At 33.3% G+C, this 22,780-nt stretch overlaps 2 protein-coding genes and 1 non-coding gene across 3 annotated transcripts; 2 read left to right on the forward strand and 1 right to left on the reverse strand.

Moving 5' to 3' along the window:
- The first annotated feature begins 210 nt into the window (after nucleotides 1-210).
- Nucleotides 211-292, forward strand: TRNAS-AGA (transfer RNA serine (anticodon AGA)). Its single transcript has one exon. It is a non-coding gene; the product is annotated as a tRNA-Ser (tRNA).
- A 10,111-nt stretch (nucleotides 293-10,403) lies between these two features.
- On the forward strand, nucleotides 10,404-11,097 carry LOC146941006 (uncharacterized). The gene has a single exon (XM_085754799.1). It carries the CDS (start codon nucleotides 10,455-10,457, stop codon nucleotides 10,917-10,919), a length of 465 nt encoding a protein of 154 aa, XP_085610925.1. The 5' UTR covers nucleotides 10,404-10,454; the 3' UTR covers nucleotides 10,920-11,097.
- A 988-nt stretch (nucleotides 11,098-12,085) lies between these two features.
- Nucleotides 12,086-22,768, reverse strand: LOC146941007 (LMBR1-like membrane protein). Its single transcript, XM_085754798.1, has 14 exons — nucleotides 22,349-22,768; nucleotides 21,444-21,523; nucleotides 20,736-20,894; nucleotides 19,764-19,977; nucleotides 19,062-19,148; nucleotides 18,825-18,964; nucleotides 18,288-18,368; nucleotides 18,097-18,161; nucleotides 15,511-15,683; nucleotides 14,394-14,524; nucleotides 14,204-14,291; nucleotides 13,333-13,546; nucleotides 13,103-13,206; nucleotides 12,086-12,966 (listed from the first exon to the last, which is right to left on the reverse strand). The coding sequence occupies exons 1-14, from the start codon at nucleotides 22,514-22,516 to the stop codon at nucleotides 12,508-12,510; spliced, it is 2,163 nt and encodes a 720-aa protein (XP_085610924.1). The 5' UTR covers nucleotides 22,517-22,768; the 3' UTR covers nucleotides 12,086-12,507.
- Nucleotides 22,769-22,780: the final 12 nt, after the last annotated feature.

The raw sequence follows: 22,780 nt of genomic DNA on the forward strand, positions 1-22,780 counted from the left end.
ACTCTCAAAGCCAAGGAAGACTCGTTATCGGTTAAAATTTCGTAGGAATTATACCAATCTGGGTTGATAAATTTTAAAAACAAGCTACCATAGATTAATGCTCACACTTTTGAAAATTAAGAGACCTTCGAACCAAATAACTCAATTTTGAAAATCGTTATGATGATACCATCATGTAAGGCTTTTATGAATTTGTCTTGTTTATCAAATGTGGATGTGCCGGAGTGGTTATCGGGCATGACTAGAAATCATGTGGGCTTTGCTCGCGCAGGTTCGAATCCTGCTGTCCACGGTTTTTCCTTTCCTTAAAAAAGAACTTTTTTTTTTTGTTGCATCCCAAGGCTGTGGGAGCATATGCATGTTTCTACAACTTCATATACTGCGTCTGGTGCACTGGACGGACTTTGGTTGGAGCAAACATAGGCAAATAAACATCCAATGTTGGATCTGATTAATCGAGTCGCCATTTGAATATTGGGAACCTATGTTTATATTTGAGTTGCTAGTAGCATTGGAACACCGATTGCTTTAGATACAACCACAAGAGATAAAGTTTAATGCCATTTTCTAAGAATCCTTGTTGATATTTCATAAGATTTGAGACTCTTGAGTCTTAACATCTCCCTATGATTTTAACTTAACATTTCAATATGCACTCGAATTGTCCGATATTGGACGGTCTAACGAATCTTGGATAGACGTTATTCTCAATTTACCATCTTCAAATTTGAATTGAGTTGAACTTTATCTTTACAAAATTAACTTATTAAATAAAAAATATCTAATTTTTTTTCATCGTCTCATATTTTCATCCAAATGAGACTCTTAAATAGACTATTTTTTGCTAGAGTAGATGCGGCAGCAAAGAAGAAAAACTTACGATATGAGATAGGAGAGAACATGGTCCTACAATACATGTGGGTCATCCTTTCTCTGTTTGCTTTGATTCTCATATTGGTAGAGCCATGTGATATATGGGTCCCATACCATGGGTACATGGAACGTGTCATTTTCAAACATGTCCCAGTCGCGTAGAAATAAGAACAAACCCGGAAGCTGAATGACGGGAGAGTGTATAGTTCCTTGTTTGGACTCTACCATTCTTGATGATCCACCCACCTACCATTGTGAACTTCTTCACTTAACCTACAACATATTCATATTCATATATCTTTGTCCATTCTCAAATTGAGATTTGGATCCCGCTTCATCAAGATTATGTTTATATCGTCTCTCTATCTATAAAAAATTTTGTTTTGAAAATTCGGCATATGACCGACTAATCCAACTAGTCTAATTCCACCGATCATTTACGAGACCTCATTTAATGTTGAGAGTAAAGCTCTATATGCATTAGCCCACCAAAATTAATACAGACAGAAATAAAACTTGGGGAATTAGTCACTTTAGTCCCTGAATGGGGAACGATTCGTCAATTTAGTCCCTGAATGCAGATAAATTGCAAAATAGTCCCTGAATGTAGACTTTGTTAGTCAATTTAGTCCCTGAATGCAGACTCCGTTAGTCAATTTAGTCCCTGAATGTAGACTTCGTTAGTCACTTTAGTCCCTGAAATTGACCATGCAGGGACTGTTTTGCATATTATCTGCATTCAGGGACTAAATTGACGAATTGTTCCCCATTCAGGGACTAAAGTGACTAATTCCCCAATAAAACTTCATACATTGAAAGAAAATTTTAAATTTAATTTTTTTTAAGGGAAATTTTGAAGTTTTATAGTTTCTATAAAATTTTCAAATTGGATTTAAATTTTCATGTCACGAATATTAGAAATTTCAATTTTAAAATCATGAATTTATATCGTCTCAAAAATGGAAGCAACATAACCATTTTGTTCGTTTCTTTCAAAAAAAAAAATATAAGACGGGTGATTTCCTAAAATACACTTTTGATCCATTTAGCAATTCAAATACATTTTTATTTTATCACATCGTTTGAAACGAAGTTTCACCAGAACATTCGTTTTTAGTTTAGATTTGGTATGGAATTGATTCTATTTTTCAATAATTTAATTTTGAAATTTTATACTTTAGTAACTCATAAAAAACCAACATAGTAGTTAATACTCTTTGTAAGAGTAAATGAACCCACAATCGACATACATCCCTCATTTCTTAACATAAACATTTGAAGCTCAAATGAAATCATGATTGAGAGTTATTAACCAATTATGGGACTAATTTTCAAATTCAACTACAATTACTATATATTTAATTATAAAATTTGTCACTTCTTAAAGTACTTTTTCAAATGATTGAATTCAAATGATTAATGATGTTAATTAATAATGAATTGTTTAAGAGAATCGAATCTTGAATAACATCTCTTAAAGGCTAATTCTCTAAGAATAAAAATCAAGACTATTTCTCTAGCAATAAAATTAAGAATATTGTTTGAAATGTTTGTCGGATTTAAATTAAAAACCCTACTTTATTTATTCTTTGGTCGTACTATTCATCCATTAAAAAGAATTATAATATCTGAACTTGGACACTATTGCATTTTTGTCAACAAAAAAGAACTTGCATACACATTACTACAGGCTTTTTCTGTCTTCCCTGCAATTTATTTATTGTATACTGCTAGCACAAAATCTCTTTTATTTGTTTCCACTTTCTCCCACTTCAGTGTTTCACATTGTTTGTTTTATTTTTCAAAACCCGATTTGCTTTGTGTTTTATATTCCCACTTTTGCTAACCCTCCTCAATTACAGATTAAATTATCCCTATTTTCCCTGTCATTTGTCCTCTTTATTTTGGGTTTTCCAGGCAGGTTACACCTAAGGTAGCATGCTTCATTATCTTCTCACAACAAATAACATTAGTACAACATTGCTCCCATTAATTAAATTCAATTTTTAATTAATCGAAATATAACAAGATTCCAAATTACCCAAATCATGTGCTAACAACTCGAGGTGGAAATATGTCAAACTGAATGACATGAGCCTACAACAAGCCTATGCTAGGCCATTGTTTCTTTTTATATTCAAAAGGCTAAAGATTTTGTAAAAAATACATCATGCAAGCAAGAAAAAACCTTTTTAAGTCTATGAGATTGATTAATTTCAGTTTATATCAAGCCTATTTAAATGTATTATTATAAACTAAATTGAAATTTGATATAATCTAAAGTTAAATTCAGTAAAATATAATGTTGAACATCAAAATGGGACATAATCTCGATTATTAGTTCATTAATTATCATAAGTTGGGTCGAAAGTCTTCTCAATAGTATAGTCGAAAGGCGTACTTTGTTGGGTTTGTAACGACAATGTAGGTATAGTGATGTAGAAGACTCGATCATACTTGAAGATAAAATTGTTGAAACTCATGTGAATCACATGTTGTCCATAAATGAACTAGATGAAATATATACAACAATGGTGAATCATGCTCAATGTCTTCAAATTTTTGAAAGAAGATGTAATGCAATATCTCTTGACGGTTCTGATCATTTAGCCTGTGTTTGGTTGAGATGATTAAGAGAAGAGAGAAGTTGGTGAGAGAGAAATTGAAGAGAGAATGGCAACTTCTCTTGTTTGGAAGACCGAAGAAATAGGTGAGAGATACTAATTTGGTGTGGGTCCCACGCTTTGGCTCTTCTCCCCAAACCTGCGAAGAAAGACGAGAGAAGTTCTACTTCTACACTTGTTCCGGTTCTCGTTGGTGAGTCGGTGACATTTGCTATTTATTATCCATTTCCTTTTCTTTGATACATGGCAGGTATCATAATCAGATATATGTATCAAAGAGTGAGTTGAACTGTTGAATATATATATATATATATATATATATATATATATATATATATATATATATATAATATGAAGCAGAGGAGTATAGTGAGTTGATATTCATTTGATTTTTAATTAATATATATATATATATATATATATATATATATATATATATATATATATATATATATATATGGAGGAGGAGAAGGGAATGGATAACTGGAGATTGAATTGGTGAAGATGTGGTTACGGTGGGAGTGTAAACAGTGCATTGTTGAATTTTCTTGTATTATTTTTTTAAGGTGATTTGGGATTTAAAAAATCAGGGGTAGTTTAGTATTTTCAAAAATAACCAACATTTCTCTCTTCCCCATTTCTTCTGTCTTTCTCGTATACTAAACCATACATCAAATCTACTCTATTTCTCACCTATTTCTCTCTTATTAACTTTTCTCTTGTAACACCCCGTTTTTCCCAACATAAAAATTTCTTATTAAATCAAAGTATTTAAATCATAAACGGAATGTCACATACTACTTTAAAGTCATAAAATAGATATTAATAAATATCCTTCCAGGTTACATCATAAAAGTCTAGAAATACGCAGCGGAAATAGTTCAACATGAACAAAGTCTTGACACGCAGGCCTTATTAGAAAATCTCATAATTTGATTCAATACTTATTCATAAAAAGTTCATAAAGACACGTAAGGAATAGATATGAAAGCAAGCCCCATCCCGTTACGTATCAGAGCACCTAGACACAAGTGAGGAGTCCACTCACGAACACTTCTAGTCTTTATTACCTGCAAGTTACCCATACGAAGTTACCCATACGAAGGGCAACATTTTCAAGCAGAAGAGGTGAGATTTCACAGTCAATAAATTAAGCATATAATTCATCAAAATGCATTTAACAACATAAAACATCAGTAACATATTAACATTTATCATTTTAGCGTCGTATCAATCATAATCAATATCATCATCAAATATTATCATTAAATCATGTTCAACTCATCATCCTTTAAATCACCAACATATATCATGTTCAACTTAACACTTGACTCGACAACACGACTCAACTTTACAATGCAACTCTTGACAACTTAACGACTTAAATCATCGTGAAACTTCATGATATGAAAATGCATGTGGTACCATTCAACAACACATATGAGCGTAATTAGGCTCTTCAACAAGTGAGCATAAAGCTGACGGGCTTAAAACCCCCAACGTATTTGAGCATAAAGCTGCCGGTCCTAAAACCCCCAACATAGTTTGAGCATAAAGCTGCCGGGCCTAAAGCCCCCAACATAGTTTGAGCATAAAGCTGCCGGGCCTAAAGCCCCCATCTTTAATGAGTATGCAATGGACTCAATCTTCCTACAACTTGGACAACAACGTAAACATCTTATAAATCCCATTAAATGGACAACTTCTTAACTCATTACAACTTAGACCGACTCTTGCAACTTCAAGACATGAACTGTCAAGCATTAAACAACAGCAAGATACGGCATATAATAGTGCTAGAATGCATCAACATTAATTGGGAAATGAATTACAACAACATAATCATCTTAGAACATCATAATAATACTCATACATCATTACTAATAATCTCAGTCCTATAAACAGACTTCTGTAACATCTGGAATCATCCTAAACAACCCTCCTTCATACTCCTAAAATTAATTCATGACTACACGTGCGAAGGGATTGCAAACCAAAACTGTTCTGGGCAACTACAGGTCAACTCGCAATGGCGAGTGGTTCTACTCGCAGTGGCGAGCTCAATGGCCTAGCTCGCAGTTGCGAGTGATGTTGCTCGCAGTGGCGAGCGACGGGTTGCAGCTCGCAGTTGCGAGTGTTTCTGCTCGCAGTTGCGAGCGATGAATGTCAGTACGGCCAGAAACCTAAAAATCACAACTTTTCATCTAACCTCATGGTTCTTTCATCCAATTAGCATCTAATTAACACCCTAGGTAATATCTAAGGTCTGTACACTAATTTTGCATCAATCTAATATCTTTTCATGGTTCAATCCTCAAATTGGTCAATAACCCTAATTCTCAATTCTCACCAAACCTCAACCTAATCATGCTAAATTCATTTTTCAGAATCATACCCTTAATAATATTGAAAGTTAGTCTCACCCTTACCTGGTATTGGCAGAATCGCAGCTCTCTCTCCCTTGTTCTCCTCTTTCTGACTTTTCTCCCTTCTCTCCAAAAGTGTTACGTAAAAACGTTTTCTAACTTATGTTGTTATATTTATTTCTCCTTATTACTCTACTCACCTCTAAACTTACTCTTATCACCAAACAGCCCCATTTTTAATATTTTTATTTTACTTTTCATATCTTATTTTATTTAATAATAAAATAAGTCACACCAACATAATAACTTCACAAAATCATATACTTCACATAATTTATTTATAAATCATATAAACCACTCAACTTCATAAATCATATAATTCACATATATAAATCATGTAAATCACTTAGATCATGAATCATATAAGCATATATTTATAAATATATTCTAAACTTCATTGAATTAATTAAATAATTAAGACGGGCGTTACATCTCTCACCTATTTCTCTCTTCACAACTTCTCTTCTAAAACAAACACACCCTTAGCTTGTTACTTCCAACACTACTAGACTCGAACAACCATCAAACTTAAACATGAATTTGATGTATTTTTTTTTATTAATAAGAAAGGACAAAATAAACACGAGGAGGATGGAAGGAAAAAAGAAAGGACAAAATAAACACAAAAAGAGTATATTTTTTAGTATTAATTTCTTTTTTGGGTACAAAAGAGGGTTTGAGACTCAAAAGAAAAAAACTAAGCTTCACACAAATTCCTAAGCATACAAGCTCCGAAAATATCATCAAATATGGATAATGAAGTTTACTAGGGAGAGACTCCAAAACATACAGATTCCAAGAATCTAATTTGTTACAACACATTTGTTGCCTTCACACCAAGTGTGGATAACTCCGCTGAAGGATCTCCTGAATGTTTTGAACCAAAGAAGAGATAGTTCCATTTATCTTACAATTGTTGGTAATCATATCAATAAGCACCTTCGAGTCATTCTAAACAACCAGGTGAGAAAACCCCCACTCCAGCCATATCAAACCCTAGATAAAGACCTTACATCTCAACAGGCAGAGCATCACAAGTTCCAATTTTGCGACTAAAACTCTTAATCCATCTTCCATCAAAAGATGAAAAAAAGTCACCACACCCAAAAGGCTCCCCATTACCTTTACACGTTCCATCACAATTGAGTTTAATCCAACCATTCAAAGCTCTCTTCGAGCCAAGACACACAATTTCCTTATGCTGTGGATTGTTTTGCAAAAGATCTTAAGAGACTTCTTCAATGGCCCTGATCTAATTTTGTAGTACATAAGTTGGATTATCTGGTCTTTGGAATCATTCTTCAAAATTAGCTTTTGTTTCTTCAAGTCCTCAGATGCCAGCAGGTAATCATGAATGTTGTCGACCACCTAGAATCAAAAACTCCATTCCTTCTATCTTTTACTAAGGTTTTTGAAAACCAATTCCCTACACTCAAAAAAGTAAAATAAATTAGTTATCAAATCTTGAGGCACAAGTCTAGTCCATATCCCAAGATGCCTGCATATAATCACAAAGCACGTGAACTATCTCATCTGCATTCCACAACAAGGACAAGTCCTCTGACAGGAGAATCAAAAAAATTATTTATAGTAAGGCATTTTAGAATTAATCACGTTTTTTCAAATAAAAACGCCCACCCATACACTTGGAAACTTTCTTCATACAGTATTAATTTAGGAGTCACATTTTCCTAGTAGCGTGGTCAGTTTGATTAGTGGGCTAGGTGCATCACCTAAATCAATTTGATTAGTTTCCTGCCTTTGATTTTGCGAAGTATACAATTTCCTGCACTGCAGTACAATAAATTAAACTTACGCTTTCAACTCAGGGTCATGGAAAGTGATGTGGAGTGTATAAATCCCTCAAGAGTTTGCTTTGCAGAATACGTGAAAACATTGCAAGTTTCATGTGGTTTCAATCATCCAGGTGCTCTGGGAACCATCCAAGAGACACCAGGAAATTGTAGCACCCCTTAAGTGAGGGTGAAGCATATATTATCCATTGTTGTATTTTATCATTCTTTTCACAAGAAAACAAAATCACACATATATAGTTGCAAATAAAACTTGATGTACAAAACTTATGAAAAGAAAATTGCTTAAAATAAGAAGTGTATGCGAATGATGCTAGGGTTAAGATATATTTTGTTTTTGTTATTTGTGTGGCTAAACTGAGTTATTGAAATTCCTCTTAATATCTGAATTGAGGCATGCTCATGTCCTTTGATCTGTTCCTCAAGAGCATGGGCCTCCGTCCCCTGCCTTCTTTAGTTTTTTTTTTTTTTGGTCAAGTAGCCTAGCGGTTAGAGAAATTCACCTTAAATGTGAATTTTTGAATTGAGGCATGCTCATTCTCCTTTGATCTGTTCCTCAGGAGCATGGGCCTCCGTCCCCTGCCTTCTTTAGTTTTTTTTTTTTTTGTCAAGTAGCTTAGCGGTTAGAGAAATTCACCTTAAATGTGAATAAGTGGAGTGTCTGGGGTTCGAACCTCAGCCCTTGCATATAATATGCATTATCTCTTACCAAGCTAAGCTCACAGGGACCGTGTCTTATATACATGAACCATACAATTTAATACATTCACGAATCTAATTATTACAAGGCTATGATCCTATATTTATACATGTTGCGATTTCTCTAGAGTTAGTTTTCAATCTCAACTAAGTGCTAAAAATAATTATCAACAAACTTACAATTTAAAGACAATATCATACAAGTAAAGATTCATCTTTTGGTGGAGAATTTGAATGTTCAAGAGATAAAGAGAAACCAAAAAAATTGTCGGGACAATGTAAAAAGAGAGAAAGAAAAACGTGAAGGGAAATTTTCTTGATGCATGTGGTTGTAATAGAAGACATCTTTGATAAGTTATTGAGCAAGAAGGAATTGAGACTGCCTCTCATTCATAGATCTAAACTTTCAATATTTCAATAACTAAATTACTCAAGTATCTTATCTTATCCATTCAAAAAAACTACAAAATATATATCATGTGCGTGTTTTTCTTTTCAAAAGACAATAAAAAAAAAGGGGGATATGCTATATATCCCGATAAAATAGATGTACAAAGATCCTTCAAAAAAATAAAATAAAAAAACAAGTGCAGTACAAAGATAGTAAAAGATCATGCAATTGCCAATATTTAGGCATGAACATTTCACGAGCGTTTTCTTCTTACTTTGTCTCTGTTTTTTTTTTTTTTTTTTTAAATTTCCTTTTTTTTTAAAAATAGTTAGCGCTATTTATAATAAAATTAAGCATAAAGAATAGGCTAAAATATTGTATTGGTCCCTGTAAAATAGGTCAGTTTTGGTTTTAGTCCCTGCAAATTTTTTTTATGGTTTTTGGTCCCTGCAAAAATAGGCCAGTTTTGGTTTTAGTCCCTGCAAATTTTTTTTATAGTTTTTGGTCCCTGCAAAAATAGGCCAGTTTTGGTTTTAGTCCCTGCAAATTTTTTTTTTATAGTTTTTGGTCCCTGCAAAAATTTTTGTTTTTGAAAATAGTCCCTGAACCCAATTATGTGATGATTTGTCACTTTTGTGCATATGTGGCATATGTGCTTACTTAATAAAAAGAATATTATTTTTTATAATTTATATAACAATAATTATTTTTTAATTAAAAAATAATAATAAAACAGATACAATAATTATTTTTTAATTTATAAAAGTGACAAATCATCACATAAATGGGGTCAGGGACTATTTCCAAAAATAAAAATTTTTGCAGGGACCAAAAACTATAAAAAAAATTTGCAGGGACTAAAACCAAAACTGACCTATTTTGTAGGGACCAATACCATATTTAAGCCTAAAGAATATTTAAAGACCATTGTTCCATTCCATTCTCTATAATAATAATACATACATACACGTTATTGAACTTACATAGTCATACACATAATTTGTCAAAAAAAAAAAAAAATAGTCATACACATAATTTTTTTGTAACAAAAAAGGAGAAAACTTGTTCTTCTTATCGAGGGCGAAAAAATCTTCAAACATATAAGCAAAAACATAATCATATTATTATTTTTATTTTTTTGGTACAAACATAATCATATTATTACTTCTATTTAATTATCATGTTTGACCAAAAAAAAAAAAATTATCATGCAAAACGCTACTCCTACTAAATTTTCATGGGTTTGATTAATTAAAAAATAAAATTGCATGGGTTTGTTTGCATGTCACTTTCAATTACAGATTTCGTTAGAGATTATCTTTTAAAAAACAAAATCAAGTAGATGAATTACATTGAACGCAGACGTAACACAATAATCTCGTTCTTATATTCATTAATAATTGTTAATACGTTTTTCATATCCTGAAGGGAATAATAATAAAAAAATCATTTAGTTTAATGATATTAAACGCAGCAATATTAGAAAAACAGGAACCTTCGAGGTCATCGTCCTTTGTATTATTATTGCATTTCAAGTTTTCAACACATTATTTCCTTTGACCAATGTTTGTATAAATAAACAATACACACGAGGATTTACGTATCAAATCAAAAAAAGTTAGCAATAATGAATCAGATGAAGTGGTGCGAATTAGAAGCAACAAGAGTAAGGTGCAAAGAACATCCAAATGATAAACAATTACCAGGTGTTTGTTCCTCTTGTTTAAGAGACAAACTCTCAAATCTATACACCAAGAACCCTATTGATTCTCTCTACTATTGTTCTCCTTCTTCTCCTGCTTCTCCTCAACCTATTGATGATGCCTCAACAAATCATGGGTCTTCAGCTCATCGTAGTAGACACTTTCGCAGGAATGCTTCACAAGCGACCGGTTCTGCTTCTTGTATGACAAGCTTTAATCATGCGTTGAACTTGAAGAAGAGCAAGTCGCTTGCCGTTGTTTCGAGGAACCGAGTCAGGGAGAGGGATGTTGGTGGAGGTAGAGGAAGAAAGAAAGATGGCTTTTGGTCCAAGGTACTCAAATTGAGGAAAAGGGATACAGAGGAATCTGTAGTGAATTCTAGGACTTGAAGGTGGACATGATTTGTTAGATATTATATATGCAGTTGTATCATAATTTGAGTGAGGTTTCTGTTGTGGATCGTATCAGAAATTTCAGTTTCTCTTTACATTTCAATTGTCAATTATACGATGTTAGTGTTATTATTGTATTCGATCAACATAAATGGCAAAATTTTGCATTCTTTCAGTTTTCCATGTGTTCTATTTCGTAAAGAATTTTTAGCAGATCTTTTTTTTGAAAGAAGAATTTTTAGCAGATCTTAATTCTTCTGTATTCTGACCAGGGGCGTCCCTGAGGGGGTGCAAACAGCTCAAACGAGCTGGGCCTCCCTCAAGGATGGGCCTCAATTTTTTTTATACCCAGTAGTAATGGTATCTCCAATAAAAAAATAGTATTGCTTTTTAGGCCCCCTTAATATCTCCATTCCAGCAACTTCCATTCCAATCATAGATGGCTGGAAAAAGACTTCTAGGCAACGGAACCTCTCAGCCCCAATTATGATAACTTGTCCATTAGGAAGTTCATAGTTTTTCTACTCTAGAAGCATTAGTTTTGCCACATTATCTACTCTAGATAATTATCACCAAATTGACCTCTTAATAATCTTACATGTCTAACCTCACCAAATATACAATACGAAGAGTTGATTGATGAATTTGCTTCAGTAAATACACGTAGGAAGTCTCTTTTTGGTGCGAATGAAGACTCTTTTTGAAGGTATTCGCCTAAACTCGTTTTATATTATCTATTGCTCTTTTAAAAAAAATACTTTTGATTTTATCACTGGCCTCTTTTCATTCCCTGAGCCGAGCCTCCGAATTCTCAGGGACGGCCCTGATTCTGACATAAGAAAATGGCTGCCCAAATATTTTATTTTCATTCTTTATGTCTACAGTATTAAAAAATGAACAAGAGGGGCATCCCATAGTCAGAATGAAATATGAATAAAATCATGAGTGGAATTTCAGGGAAAACGCTTTCCAGCCCAACAAGTTCGGAATTACACGACTTAAGCAAATATTAATTTAATTTTATGTTGTCTAAAAATATACTTCTAACTTCTTAATTTTTTTTTTGGTTACTTCTAACTTCTTAATTAATAATATACCACAAATTTATTAAAGGTTTTTGAGCAGCGATCACATGGTGAAAAGTAACGTTTAAAATGAATATATGAATCCAAGCCAGGCAAAACATTGTTTTTATTTTTTTTATTTTTTTTTTATTTTGTTACAAAGCTAAAGCAGCTATATGGTATAACAACAAAACAAAAGAAAGAAAAACTACGCTATATGGAACCATGTTCCCATAGAGTCGGCGGAAAGGTCAATTTTAAGTATTGATTCTAACTTCTAAGGATCAGCTAGCTTTTATGTGACATTGATTTGTAATGTATACGAGTTCCTGTAGTAGCCTATCTTTTCATCTTTAGGCTGCAATGGGTGATCAAGCATTGTTTTTCTAACATTTAAAATTTTCCCATCACTGTACAAGATAATTTGGATCTGCATTGTCAATCCAATAACACTTTACACCTGTATGCTCTTGCCAAATGATGAATATCATCAAAAAGGACTACAAGCACCGGCTTCCATCTTAATCCTCGTCATTGTAAGTAACTTGGTTCAAAGATGGCTGTTTAAGTCTTTGAAATATCTCATCAAGTGACTCAGACGAGGACCCACGAGAGACCGTATTTTCCTGTGTTTGCCGTAGGGGTAAAAACTTTTTGGCCCCTATGTTGGACTTGAAACTCTGAAAGCCTGTCTTCATTGTTTGCCATGTCGAAGCCAAACCCGAAGATGGTGCTCCAGCTGAATTTCTAGAATTACTACTGCCTTCATCAAGCGCAGAATAAGAGGATACATTTTTCTCTTCTGTCTTCAATTTAGATAATGACCCACCCTGCCCTCTAATTGCAGCGTACTTGCTGCTTATGGCTTCTCTACTTGAGCCATATCTCCTTGTCTCTTCATCCATAGTTTTGGATATACCTCCGTTTTCTTCTTCAGTAATTAAATCGGAAGTTGTCTTCATTTCAACACCGTTCCTCTCCTGAAGAAATACAAGGTCTAAGATAAGTAAAAAGTATAGTACCAAAAGAAAATAGTAGTTCCAAATGTCATACACTGCAGCTAAAGAATCCATTAGGTCAAATTACTTCCAATTTTGTGAAGGAATGTCTACATACCACATAGTTGTTACCCGATTCAATATCAAGTCCGTTGAAATTCCTAGCAAGTGGAACAACCTGCTCTTCCCCGATTTTGCGCCCTTGTTCAAGCCAAGACCGCTCTACAAATAAAACAGAACCAATCAAGCATAAGTATTGCAAAGTCAGTATTCAATAACTCACATAAGAATTGTCATTTACCAACTTGAACTAAAGTTTTAACAACAATGGGAATTTTCAGTTGATACCTTTTTGTAAAATAATTAGTCCGGATGGATCCAAACCATCCATATCCTCTGCTTCAGTTTTGAAAATATATCTTTTCCAGCTCCCCAGAAAATTAAATACTTTGTCAAAGAAGTTGCTTGCAACCAAAACGGTGTATGTAACCATAATAAGCGGATAAATTTTGTTAAACCTGTCCCCAAATAAAGGGACGGCGTTGTCAATGTTCCCCATTCGCTGCAATCATAGATAAATTGTGCACTGGATTAAAAAAGTGAAGGAAAGGAGCAAAAATGTTACGGGGAAAAAGTTTAGATAATTTAGTAGTTGCTAACTAAGTCAGGCACAAATGAATGAAGTTGTCATGAAACAAATATAGAAAAGACGTGTAAAACTAAATAGAAGTCAACAAAACTGCAAACACATGAAGACAACAAAACTAAGAAATATAGGTTATCTTATGTTGGACAAAAATCAAAATAGACAGAAGGAAATAAATTTTCGTCCATAAATTTAATGAAGAAATAGTTGAGTGCATTATGGGAGTGTTTGGCCCAGCTTATTGCGGACTTTTCTACTCCTTCAGAGAAGTTGTGCCAAACAATTTTTGAAGAAAGCACACTAGGCAAGGTTGGCAAAATAGATGAAATGAAACGGCATCAAAATATCCTATATGAATCAAGTTGAATGATACACCATATTAAATCTAAATCCCTCTTTAATGGTTTGGATAATTAGAAAGTAATTTGATGTTTATGCCAAAAAGATAAGCACAAGGAAATATCACAGCAGACAGTAATACATGGAATCACATCCGTCGACAGTTTTGTTGGATTAGACAAGAAAAATAATATTTAAAATGGAATTGACGAATCAAAAGAGTCATAGGAATACCTTTTCAAATATAGTTTCTTTATTAGGACCGAGGCGAATGAGATTGAGGAAGTTGTATGATATAGGGGGTGCATAACGGGCAACCATCCTGGGAAAAAATAGGATATAAATATAATTGGTATTCATTTGACAGCATAGGTGAACAACAAACAAATATGAGTGGTGGAAATATCAAATGAAGAAAACATACGAGCATATCATAAGTAAGTTAACTGAGCTGGTTTGTCTGGGCGTTAGTGAGTAAAACATCAACATTCCGATTTTGAACAAAGAGTAGTATGTACAGATGCACATGTACATTAGTGGAACAAAAGCAAATGCCTGTACAAGAAAATGAAGGTAAGTGATTTCATACAATCTTACAAAGATCAGAGTGTGAACAAAAAAGTATACCACAGTACATGATTCACATTACAAAATATAGATTGTTGTATTTTACAATACAGGGACACTGAACTCTAAATTGAAGTGAATACATATTTGATGTTAGTAAAACAGTTGAGTACAACATTGACATGAGATTCAAAAAGAAGTTTGCCTTCATTTCAAATCAAAAGTAGCAACGTAGAATCAAAAGCAGTTTATTGAAGCAAAGACAGATGTGAGATTCCATTAGTAATTTGTTTGCATTACGTACATCCCTAAGCCAAAAGGGAAGTAAGCTTATTTCATAAAAAGAGAGACAAAGATACACCTATTTTAGAAGAAAATCACATGTGATGCTGACCAAAACACTAACAAAGCCCATCTAATCACAAAGAAGTGTACTCCCGTCCCAAAATATAAGCAAAAATTGGTCAACAAAAGTTAATGTATTTGGTTAAAAATTTATACCAAATACATTAACTTTCGTTGACCAATTTTTGCTTATATTTTGGGACGGAGGGAGTATATCGGATAGGATAGACTTCAATTTTGTTTAATACGTTGTATGATTTACAAAATATTTCTGTTAGAACATAAGATAATTTTTCCCAATATCTTGATATTATGTTAGAATATCTTAGTTTATTTATATCCTAATATTAACTTCTAAATTACTTAGTTATTATTATGACTTTCTTCATAACTTTCCAATTTACTTAGGATTAGGAGGGGCCTTGTATCCCTATAAATAGGGGTTGATGTTTAGTCTTTTGTATCAAGTTAATATCAATAATGTTCAAAGTTCTTATTATTTCTCTCCTCTTTTTATCTAAAATCTGATGAACACAAATTTTATAAGAATGGAGAAGCACATTTTAAAAGCATACTTATAGCATCTAAATGTCCAACATATAAAAAATTCTCTAACAGAATCAGTCTACCTGCACAAGTAGCTCCTGTGTTCGAACGGATTTTATAAGAATGGAGAAAAGCGATAGATCAATGCTAGGCAGTAGAGTAGCCTCTGCTAAAAGAATTGCAACAGACATGATACCAAGTAAAACAGCCATGCCTTTCTCAACTTGTTTCCTTAAAACGCATTTCCAAAAGAATTCTGCAAATAATAACCATTAATAAGAACCCACAATTTCAATGCCTCTAACCAAAATATTTCTTATTCGAAAGACAGAAAAATGAGGAGTTATCCCTGAATGTTTAAATAGTGCAACATAACATATACCAAGAAACCTTATTTGAGAAAGACAAGACAAAAGTGAGATAAAACTCAAGAAACTTTTATGCCAAAAACAAAAGTATGTATGAGCAAATATATTGACTTCTCACTAGGTTTGTCAATACCATATTCAAATTCTCTCATATCAAAACCGAAGGAGGTAAATTTATTTTGCTCCTATGCAATGTTGCAATCATGTACAACAAAATAAAAATATGTAAAAAGAGATCAATAATTTTTATTTTTTTTGCTAATAGAGATCAATATTCAATAGAATAGGAATTTTTAAAGAGGTCTCATTCACAATAGTAAATGCATGAGAAGTTAGATATGGAGCATTTCTTTTTGTTTGTTAATATCTACTTCACAGAAGAGATAATGTTCACGGGCCATCACAAAAATCTAATCAAAAGAGCTTTATATATATATATATATATATATATATATATATATATATATATATATATATATATATATATATATATATATATATATATATATATATATATATATGAGGGCATATCAAGTGAGAGGAGCTTTATTGTGAGAGGTGAGAGGGTTCAACCATAACCCTTAGATCAATCTTAATGGTTCAAATTTTTATGTGGTCTCTTATTTTTCTGTACGTGGGATTATTCATTCCCCTTTTGCTCCCCATTCCAGTTTCGACTTTTCCCTTACTTCACACCTCACAACAATTTGATCACTGGCCAAATGTATAGTTTGGAGATCCAATTCAACATCATGAAAAAAATTTACTGAATTTTATTTGGGATTTAAAATGATTATTCCTCCTTCCCTTCTCATATTCCAGATCTGCCTTTCCCCAATTCTCTCCTTCCTCATCGATTCAACTACCCTAAAATCTCCAACTTTGTTGTTCATGTCATCCATCGATTCTTCTATCTTCTCACTTAAATTAACTTTCATTCACTTCATAATCACCACCAAAGCAACTACACCCTTTTTGTACCTTCTTCCATGGAGCCTCTTACAAAGTTCCATTTTTATGTTTTTGGGTTCATGAGGATCTACCCTTGGGTTTCAATTTGATGATTAATGCTTAATGAATTTCTAATTAAAAGATGACCAGTATGAGGAAAAAAAAATTATCCCAATTTCTTTTCCGTGTGATTCTAAAGTTGTGAATCTATTTATTTATTTATTAAAAGTTAGAATTGATACATCAAATTTGCATCAGGGGAAAGAAAAGAAGTGAACGAAATATATCTAAAGCTGTTTTTCCATGTGATTCTTGCCCAATTTCTGGAAAATTCGCATGTGAAAGAAAAGAAGAAACGAGGGGGTGAGTTGATTATACAATGTGGTTTTAAAAACTAAACAACACAATAAAGATTAATCCAAGGGCTAGGATTCAACCCTCTCACCTCTCACAATAAAAAGCCCTCTCACTTGATATGTCCTCTATATATATATATATATATATGAGTCAGGATCCGTGGACACCAGGTGTAAGTTAAAATGATTTGCACCAAATCTCAACCGCTCATACGAATTAATCTTGTGGTTAATAATTACACCTCACAGAATATCAAAAGAGGACACACAAGTGAACATTTCTCCTGCTTCTTGAACTTGTTGAAGTCTAAGATCGGAAAAACGGCCTCCATCATCTGCTGCGAGGGGGAGTGTAAAATTGATAGGTTGAAGATCCAATTATTTTGATTCTGTGAAACAATATTTGATCCTTGGTATAATCCAATATTGAAAATCCATTCCCAATTTATTTTGTTAGATCTTTATTAGGTGTAAGATCCCAATAATTTTAAGAACAATCATAGTTTGAAGAAATTAACGAGTTGCGATCAAGATCCATGACTTATATAGAATTATTGAGTGGCTAAATCCAATGTAATATGAATTGTGATAAGGATACTTAATTTCTTACGATCCAAAATATTAAACCAATTGGTCCCCAGATTAATGTAAGTTTCAAAATTTCAAAGCAATCAGTTGAAAAACAACGAAAGTGCCGACCGGAGAAGAAAGGTGAACAGAGAAAACAATGAAGATTGGTTATCTTGATTTAATCGCGTGATCCTCTATTTGTTCTTTTAATTTTTGTTTTGTTGGGATATTACGAGCCTTAGGATCAATTAGTTCCGACAGTGCAGATTTGGTGTAAGTTAATGCACTTACACCTAGTGTCAACGGATCCTGACTCTATATATATATATATATATATATAATAATCACGCAATTCCAGATGCAGCAAAGAAATATTCTGTGAACTAATCAACAAACGGGTTTGATAATAAATTCTCGTAATTACCCAAAGTATTAAATAAGGATCCCAACTTGCCAGTCCGAACAGGTCTGATGCTTGAATTATATTCCCTGAAATTATAGCATGAAAATTTGGGTAAGGTGGGGGGTTATAAAACTGCAATATATTCTACAATTTATTGAATATTGAAGTATCGTCCTAAACCAACAAAACAGAAAACAAAATTAGGAGCAAACCATCCAGTTGACTTGCGGCGTTCATAATTCTTTATCGTATCTTCCAACTCAAGGGCTTCCAGTACATAAGTTATATACTCACTGCAAAAGCAACAATATCATATAAATTTTGACTGTCGTTGAAGGAAATCTATGGTGCCTTTGTTGTAAAGATTTGACAGAACAGAAGTAAGAGCTACAACAAACAATAAAGCTGCGATATATATATATATATATATATATTTGGTAGTGGCCGGGGTTTGAACCTCGGACCTTGCATATTTTTATGCATTGTCCAACCAACTGAGCTAAGCTCACGAGGACATATATATATATATATATATATATATATATATATATATATATATATATATATATATATATATCATATCACCACATATGGTTTAGGCATTATCATTGACATCCAGAGCAAAAATAAATAACTCGATCTAATAAATGCTTTCCTCAGTGTAAAAATATAACTGAATTTAGCATAAATGTTGTAACGGATTCAAGATCAAATAATACCACTAGATACTAAATTGATCACATGCTTACCTTTTGTATCTATAATACTCCTCACGAGCATTCCGAAGATGACGCCTTAGTTTAGCCATTGACTTCTCATCTGTGTCATAATCCATATCATTTTCCCCTAATTGCCCGCCTTGTGGTTTGAATGAAGGATCTTCTTTAAACTGAAAATTTGAAAGTTATGTCTAAACAAAGATAGAAATACGGATTCTATTTCAAAATTCTCAATCAAATAAGGTAAGCTTAAGTGCTCAATAATACCATTTGAGTAAGCATATCGTCAATAACATTCATATAAGGTCTCAAAGGATCCCGCTTGGACATCTGCTTGGAAGTTGCTTGGGCAACCTATATAATTCAAATAAACGAACATTAAGCTCCAAAAACTACGTGTAGGTGTTGGGGGGCAGGTTGTAGCATCACTTTAAAAATAGAGTTACTCAAAAGCAAGCAATTCTTATTTTAAATCATAACGATACCCGCACAAAAAAAAAATATTGCATTTGAGATATTTCGTATATAGAAAAGTTGATCAAAATCCAATTTGCATTGCTTATACCGCCAACAATACACTGGTCAAAAGCAATGATTTCCCCAAAAGGACAAAGAAATGAAGAATTGACGGGGACGCGCAAATGTCACTCACTGACACTGGAAACCAATACTCTACAATGCATATTTTCTGCTCAGCATGAGTTTCAAAAAATAAAAATTCCAATTGTATACAGAACTTGAAATGAAGCCAACTGGACAAAGAAAATTAGAGAGGGTGGTTCTTTTTAATAAAAGTAAGCCATATAAACAAGAACAGGTGGTTCTATATTGCTTCATAGTAAAAAATCAACAAATTTTCCAAACTTTATGTGCACTAGAAAGACTTTCTATAAATCAATTCACAGCAATGTCTTCTGAACAGTAAAATTGCAAAATATATTTTACATTCAACTTGAATGAATCACTTACAACAATAGCATTGGAAAGTTCTTGGTGAGCTTCATCCAGTTTGACAGCCATTTGGGCAATTTTGTGGGAAAGAACTTTCTGGCGGGTGCTCCAATCAGCATTTCTCCAGATGCTTTTAGGAATTTCACTTAAACCAAAACCAAGAAGAAATGCACCAGTAACAAGTCCAAAAGTATTTGAGCAAGTCATGGCAAATCCCATAAGGCTCCCACTCCTGCTTACAAAAGTATCAATCAACTAGAAATCATTCCTATAAAAAGTATGGCTCTATTTAAAATAGAAAAATAAACACATAAAGACAAGTGAAAAAGTCCTACTTCATGCTAACTTGTCAATCATGACAAAAAATAGACAAATATTTGAAAAATGAGCAGATATTTATGAGTGCTTGACTTGACAAATCATACAAGCCACTAACAATTGAATGAAGAGTCGTGACTTACATATGCAATTTAGATCTGTGATTTATTTATCCCATGAGCCTAGTTCTCACACTTAATTGAGACACATGCATACAGTTATGATTGGATTGATGCAAGGGAAAGGAATAGAATGAAAAAATAATAGGTTCCATTGTTTGGAACAGAATTCAATGGAACATGATGAAGTGCATTCGATTTCGTTCCATTCAATACCACAATTTGCCTTACTTTCCAACTCGAGGGTATTTGGGGGAAACATTCTTCTCCATCGTTAAAATATCCAATAATATGTTCCAATTTATTCCATTTCTGATAAGAGGCTCAACACTATTGGAACATCAGTCCCTCGTATTGTAACAATGTATGCAGTTAAATGTCATAACAAAGCATGTCTGCACGTGTGCCATTGAGGATACGGTAGGAAGTTACAAAGTGAAAACAACAATTTTGACGAGAGACTCTAAAAAGCAATAACTTGGAGCTAACATCATATTAAAATAAGCTAAAATCAACGATTACAAAAAGTAAGGCTAGGAGGATGAGAACAAACCAGGTCCTGTGCATCATAATGAGAAGAATAATTCCGAAAAGACCAATGGATCCCACAATTAGATAGAAGACCAAGTTAACATGCACACTAGTCTTCAATCTTTCTGATACAGTAAAATCCCCAGCATCTTCAAAACCTTGAATAAGGGGTGCCACAGCCCTGCTTAGGAAAATAATTTTAATATGAGGAAATTGCATCTTTGATCCGTAAAAACTTATATATTTCCTTGCCATATCATGATTAATATTTAGGCAAGCATATAAAACAAATTAGCAATATGTTGCATAGACAGAATCAACTAAACTTACAAATATACATAGAAGCTACCTCATGTGTTATTCATTACTACTTCTGGAGTGGATCAAAGTTTGTTTTGTAGTAAAAATATTGTAACATGCATTCATACTTACTCATAAGGAAGTTGAATATTTAATATATTTGAAGTTTCAAATTTGTTGTTCATCTACATTAAAGAGTTACTTCAGATTGACGACTTACAGATTATAAATTAGATTAGATGCATAACAAGGTGTGCAGTCCACCGACTAAAAACAAGGATTCTGAAGGTATGTTTGGGTTTAGGGCATTGAGGAAGCAAAGTAACTATCAAACTAGATCAAATAACTCTGAAGTTTGGATCATCAAAAACATGTGCAGCTCAGAATTGGCATGCAAACATAAAATCACAAAAACTTGAAATTGGCGTACCAAGTAAGCAAAAATGTACTCCAATATGACCAGCTCCAAAAGAAAGAAATACCTCCATTCTCATTGTGAGAAGCTATTGTCTGAAAGTTTCATAAAACACCATTATTGAATGAAATAATGCACGTATAGTTATTCAACTAACCACAATATTTTCACCTTATAACGATATAAAGTTGAAAAAAATGTATTGTTTGAAGGAAAAACAAAACTTATTATTAGCCCAATAACAGTCAAATTGAACTTAATATGAAAGAAGAGGCAATGCAGCAAATTAAAAACCTGACTTATTTGACACAAGCTTAACCAGAAAATAAAAAGGCATGAAGCTGTCTGGTCCATTATAAGGAGGCAGCATATTTTTTGTCAACACTTTGGAGTTTTGACACTAATCCACACAGTACATCATTCCTTTCCAACGTTATAAATCTTTCTCCTGGTTTCTAATTTAAAAACCAACTATTCACAACTTCTCCATGTACACAAGCCCCTTACAAAAGTTTAGGTCATTGGGTCATGAGGGAGCCTGACGATCACCACATTGGGTCAATAGCAACCACATAAGTGACTTTAACACCGCATCTTCATCCAAAACCTTAATGCATTAAGGTATATTGGTCATATCACTTTATGTTGCTCAACTAACATTTATTTTTCTATGCAATTCAACATTGTTTTTCTACCAATAACCTTCTAGATAGCATTTCTAGTGTCATGGTGAGTTTGTCAGAATCACAGTGGATTGTCTCATCGAGATTCGTGACAAACTCACCATGATACGCAATCCTATCATATCCTAAACCTAATATACTAACTAAGTTAAAAAAACTACAGAAGTAACACTACAACAGATTATATAAGAAAACAATTGAAATTGAAATGATGAAGATCAGAATGAGAAACAGTACCGCCCAAATATCAGCAGGGACGAGAATGATAATGGAAAGAGAACAGAACCAAGTATATCCAACGGTGAAAAGCACGTATCTAGGAACATCTGGACCAGCGAAGTACCTCAACGTGAAAAGCACCATTCCCGTTGTTAGAGGAAGCGAGATCAGGTAAAACACCCACATCTCTCTTTCTCCCTTTCACACACAAACGCGATTATAGATCGAATAATCGATTATAGATCGAAATTGTGAGGTGGCGATTGTTAGATACGCGCTCGCATCAGCGCCACCTCTTGGCGCGCCTTGAAGAGGTCAAAATTGGAGTTTAAAGTCTGAATGGGTTAAGTTAAGTTTGTTGCCACCGCGTTTTGGTTTCCGGGGGAAAAAAGCACTTATTGTGATCGCGCTTATGCTACAAGTGTTCTCGTCTGTGTTAAGCTTTTGTCT

This window comes from Medicago sativa, chromosome 3 (genome assembly GCF_051527215.1).
Source record: "Medicago sativa cultivar Bolivia chromosome 3, Bolivia_mono, whole genome shotgun sequence".
In the NCBI taxonomy this organism is placed as follows: domain Eukaryota; kingdom Viridiplantae; phylum Streptophyta; class Magnoliopsida; order Fabales; family Fabaceae; genus Medicago; species Medicago sativa.

What these genes read in the sequence shown, in the direction of transcription:
- LOC146941006 (XM_085754799.1), top strand. Translation starts at nt 10,455, where the DNA reads ATGAATCAGATGAAGTGGTGCGAATTAGAAGCAACAAGAGTAAGGTGC.
- LOC146941007 (XM_085754798.1), bottom strand. Translation starts at nt 22,516, where the DNA reads ATGTGGGTGTTTTACCTGATCTCGCTTCCTCTAACAACGGGAATGGTG. An exon ending in AACTTTCCAATGCTATTGTT is followed by an intron (nt 19,149 to 19,763) that starts GTAAGTGATTCA and finishes TGAATTATATAG; the next exon opens with GTTGCCCAAGCAACTTCCAA. An exon ending in ACGATATGCTTACTCAAATG is followed by an intron (nt 18,965 to 19,061) that starts GTATTATTGAGC and finishes TCAAATTTTCAG; the next exon opens with TTTAAAGAAGATCCTTCATT.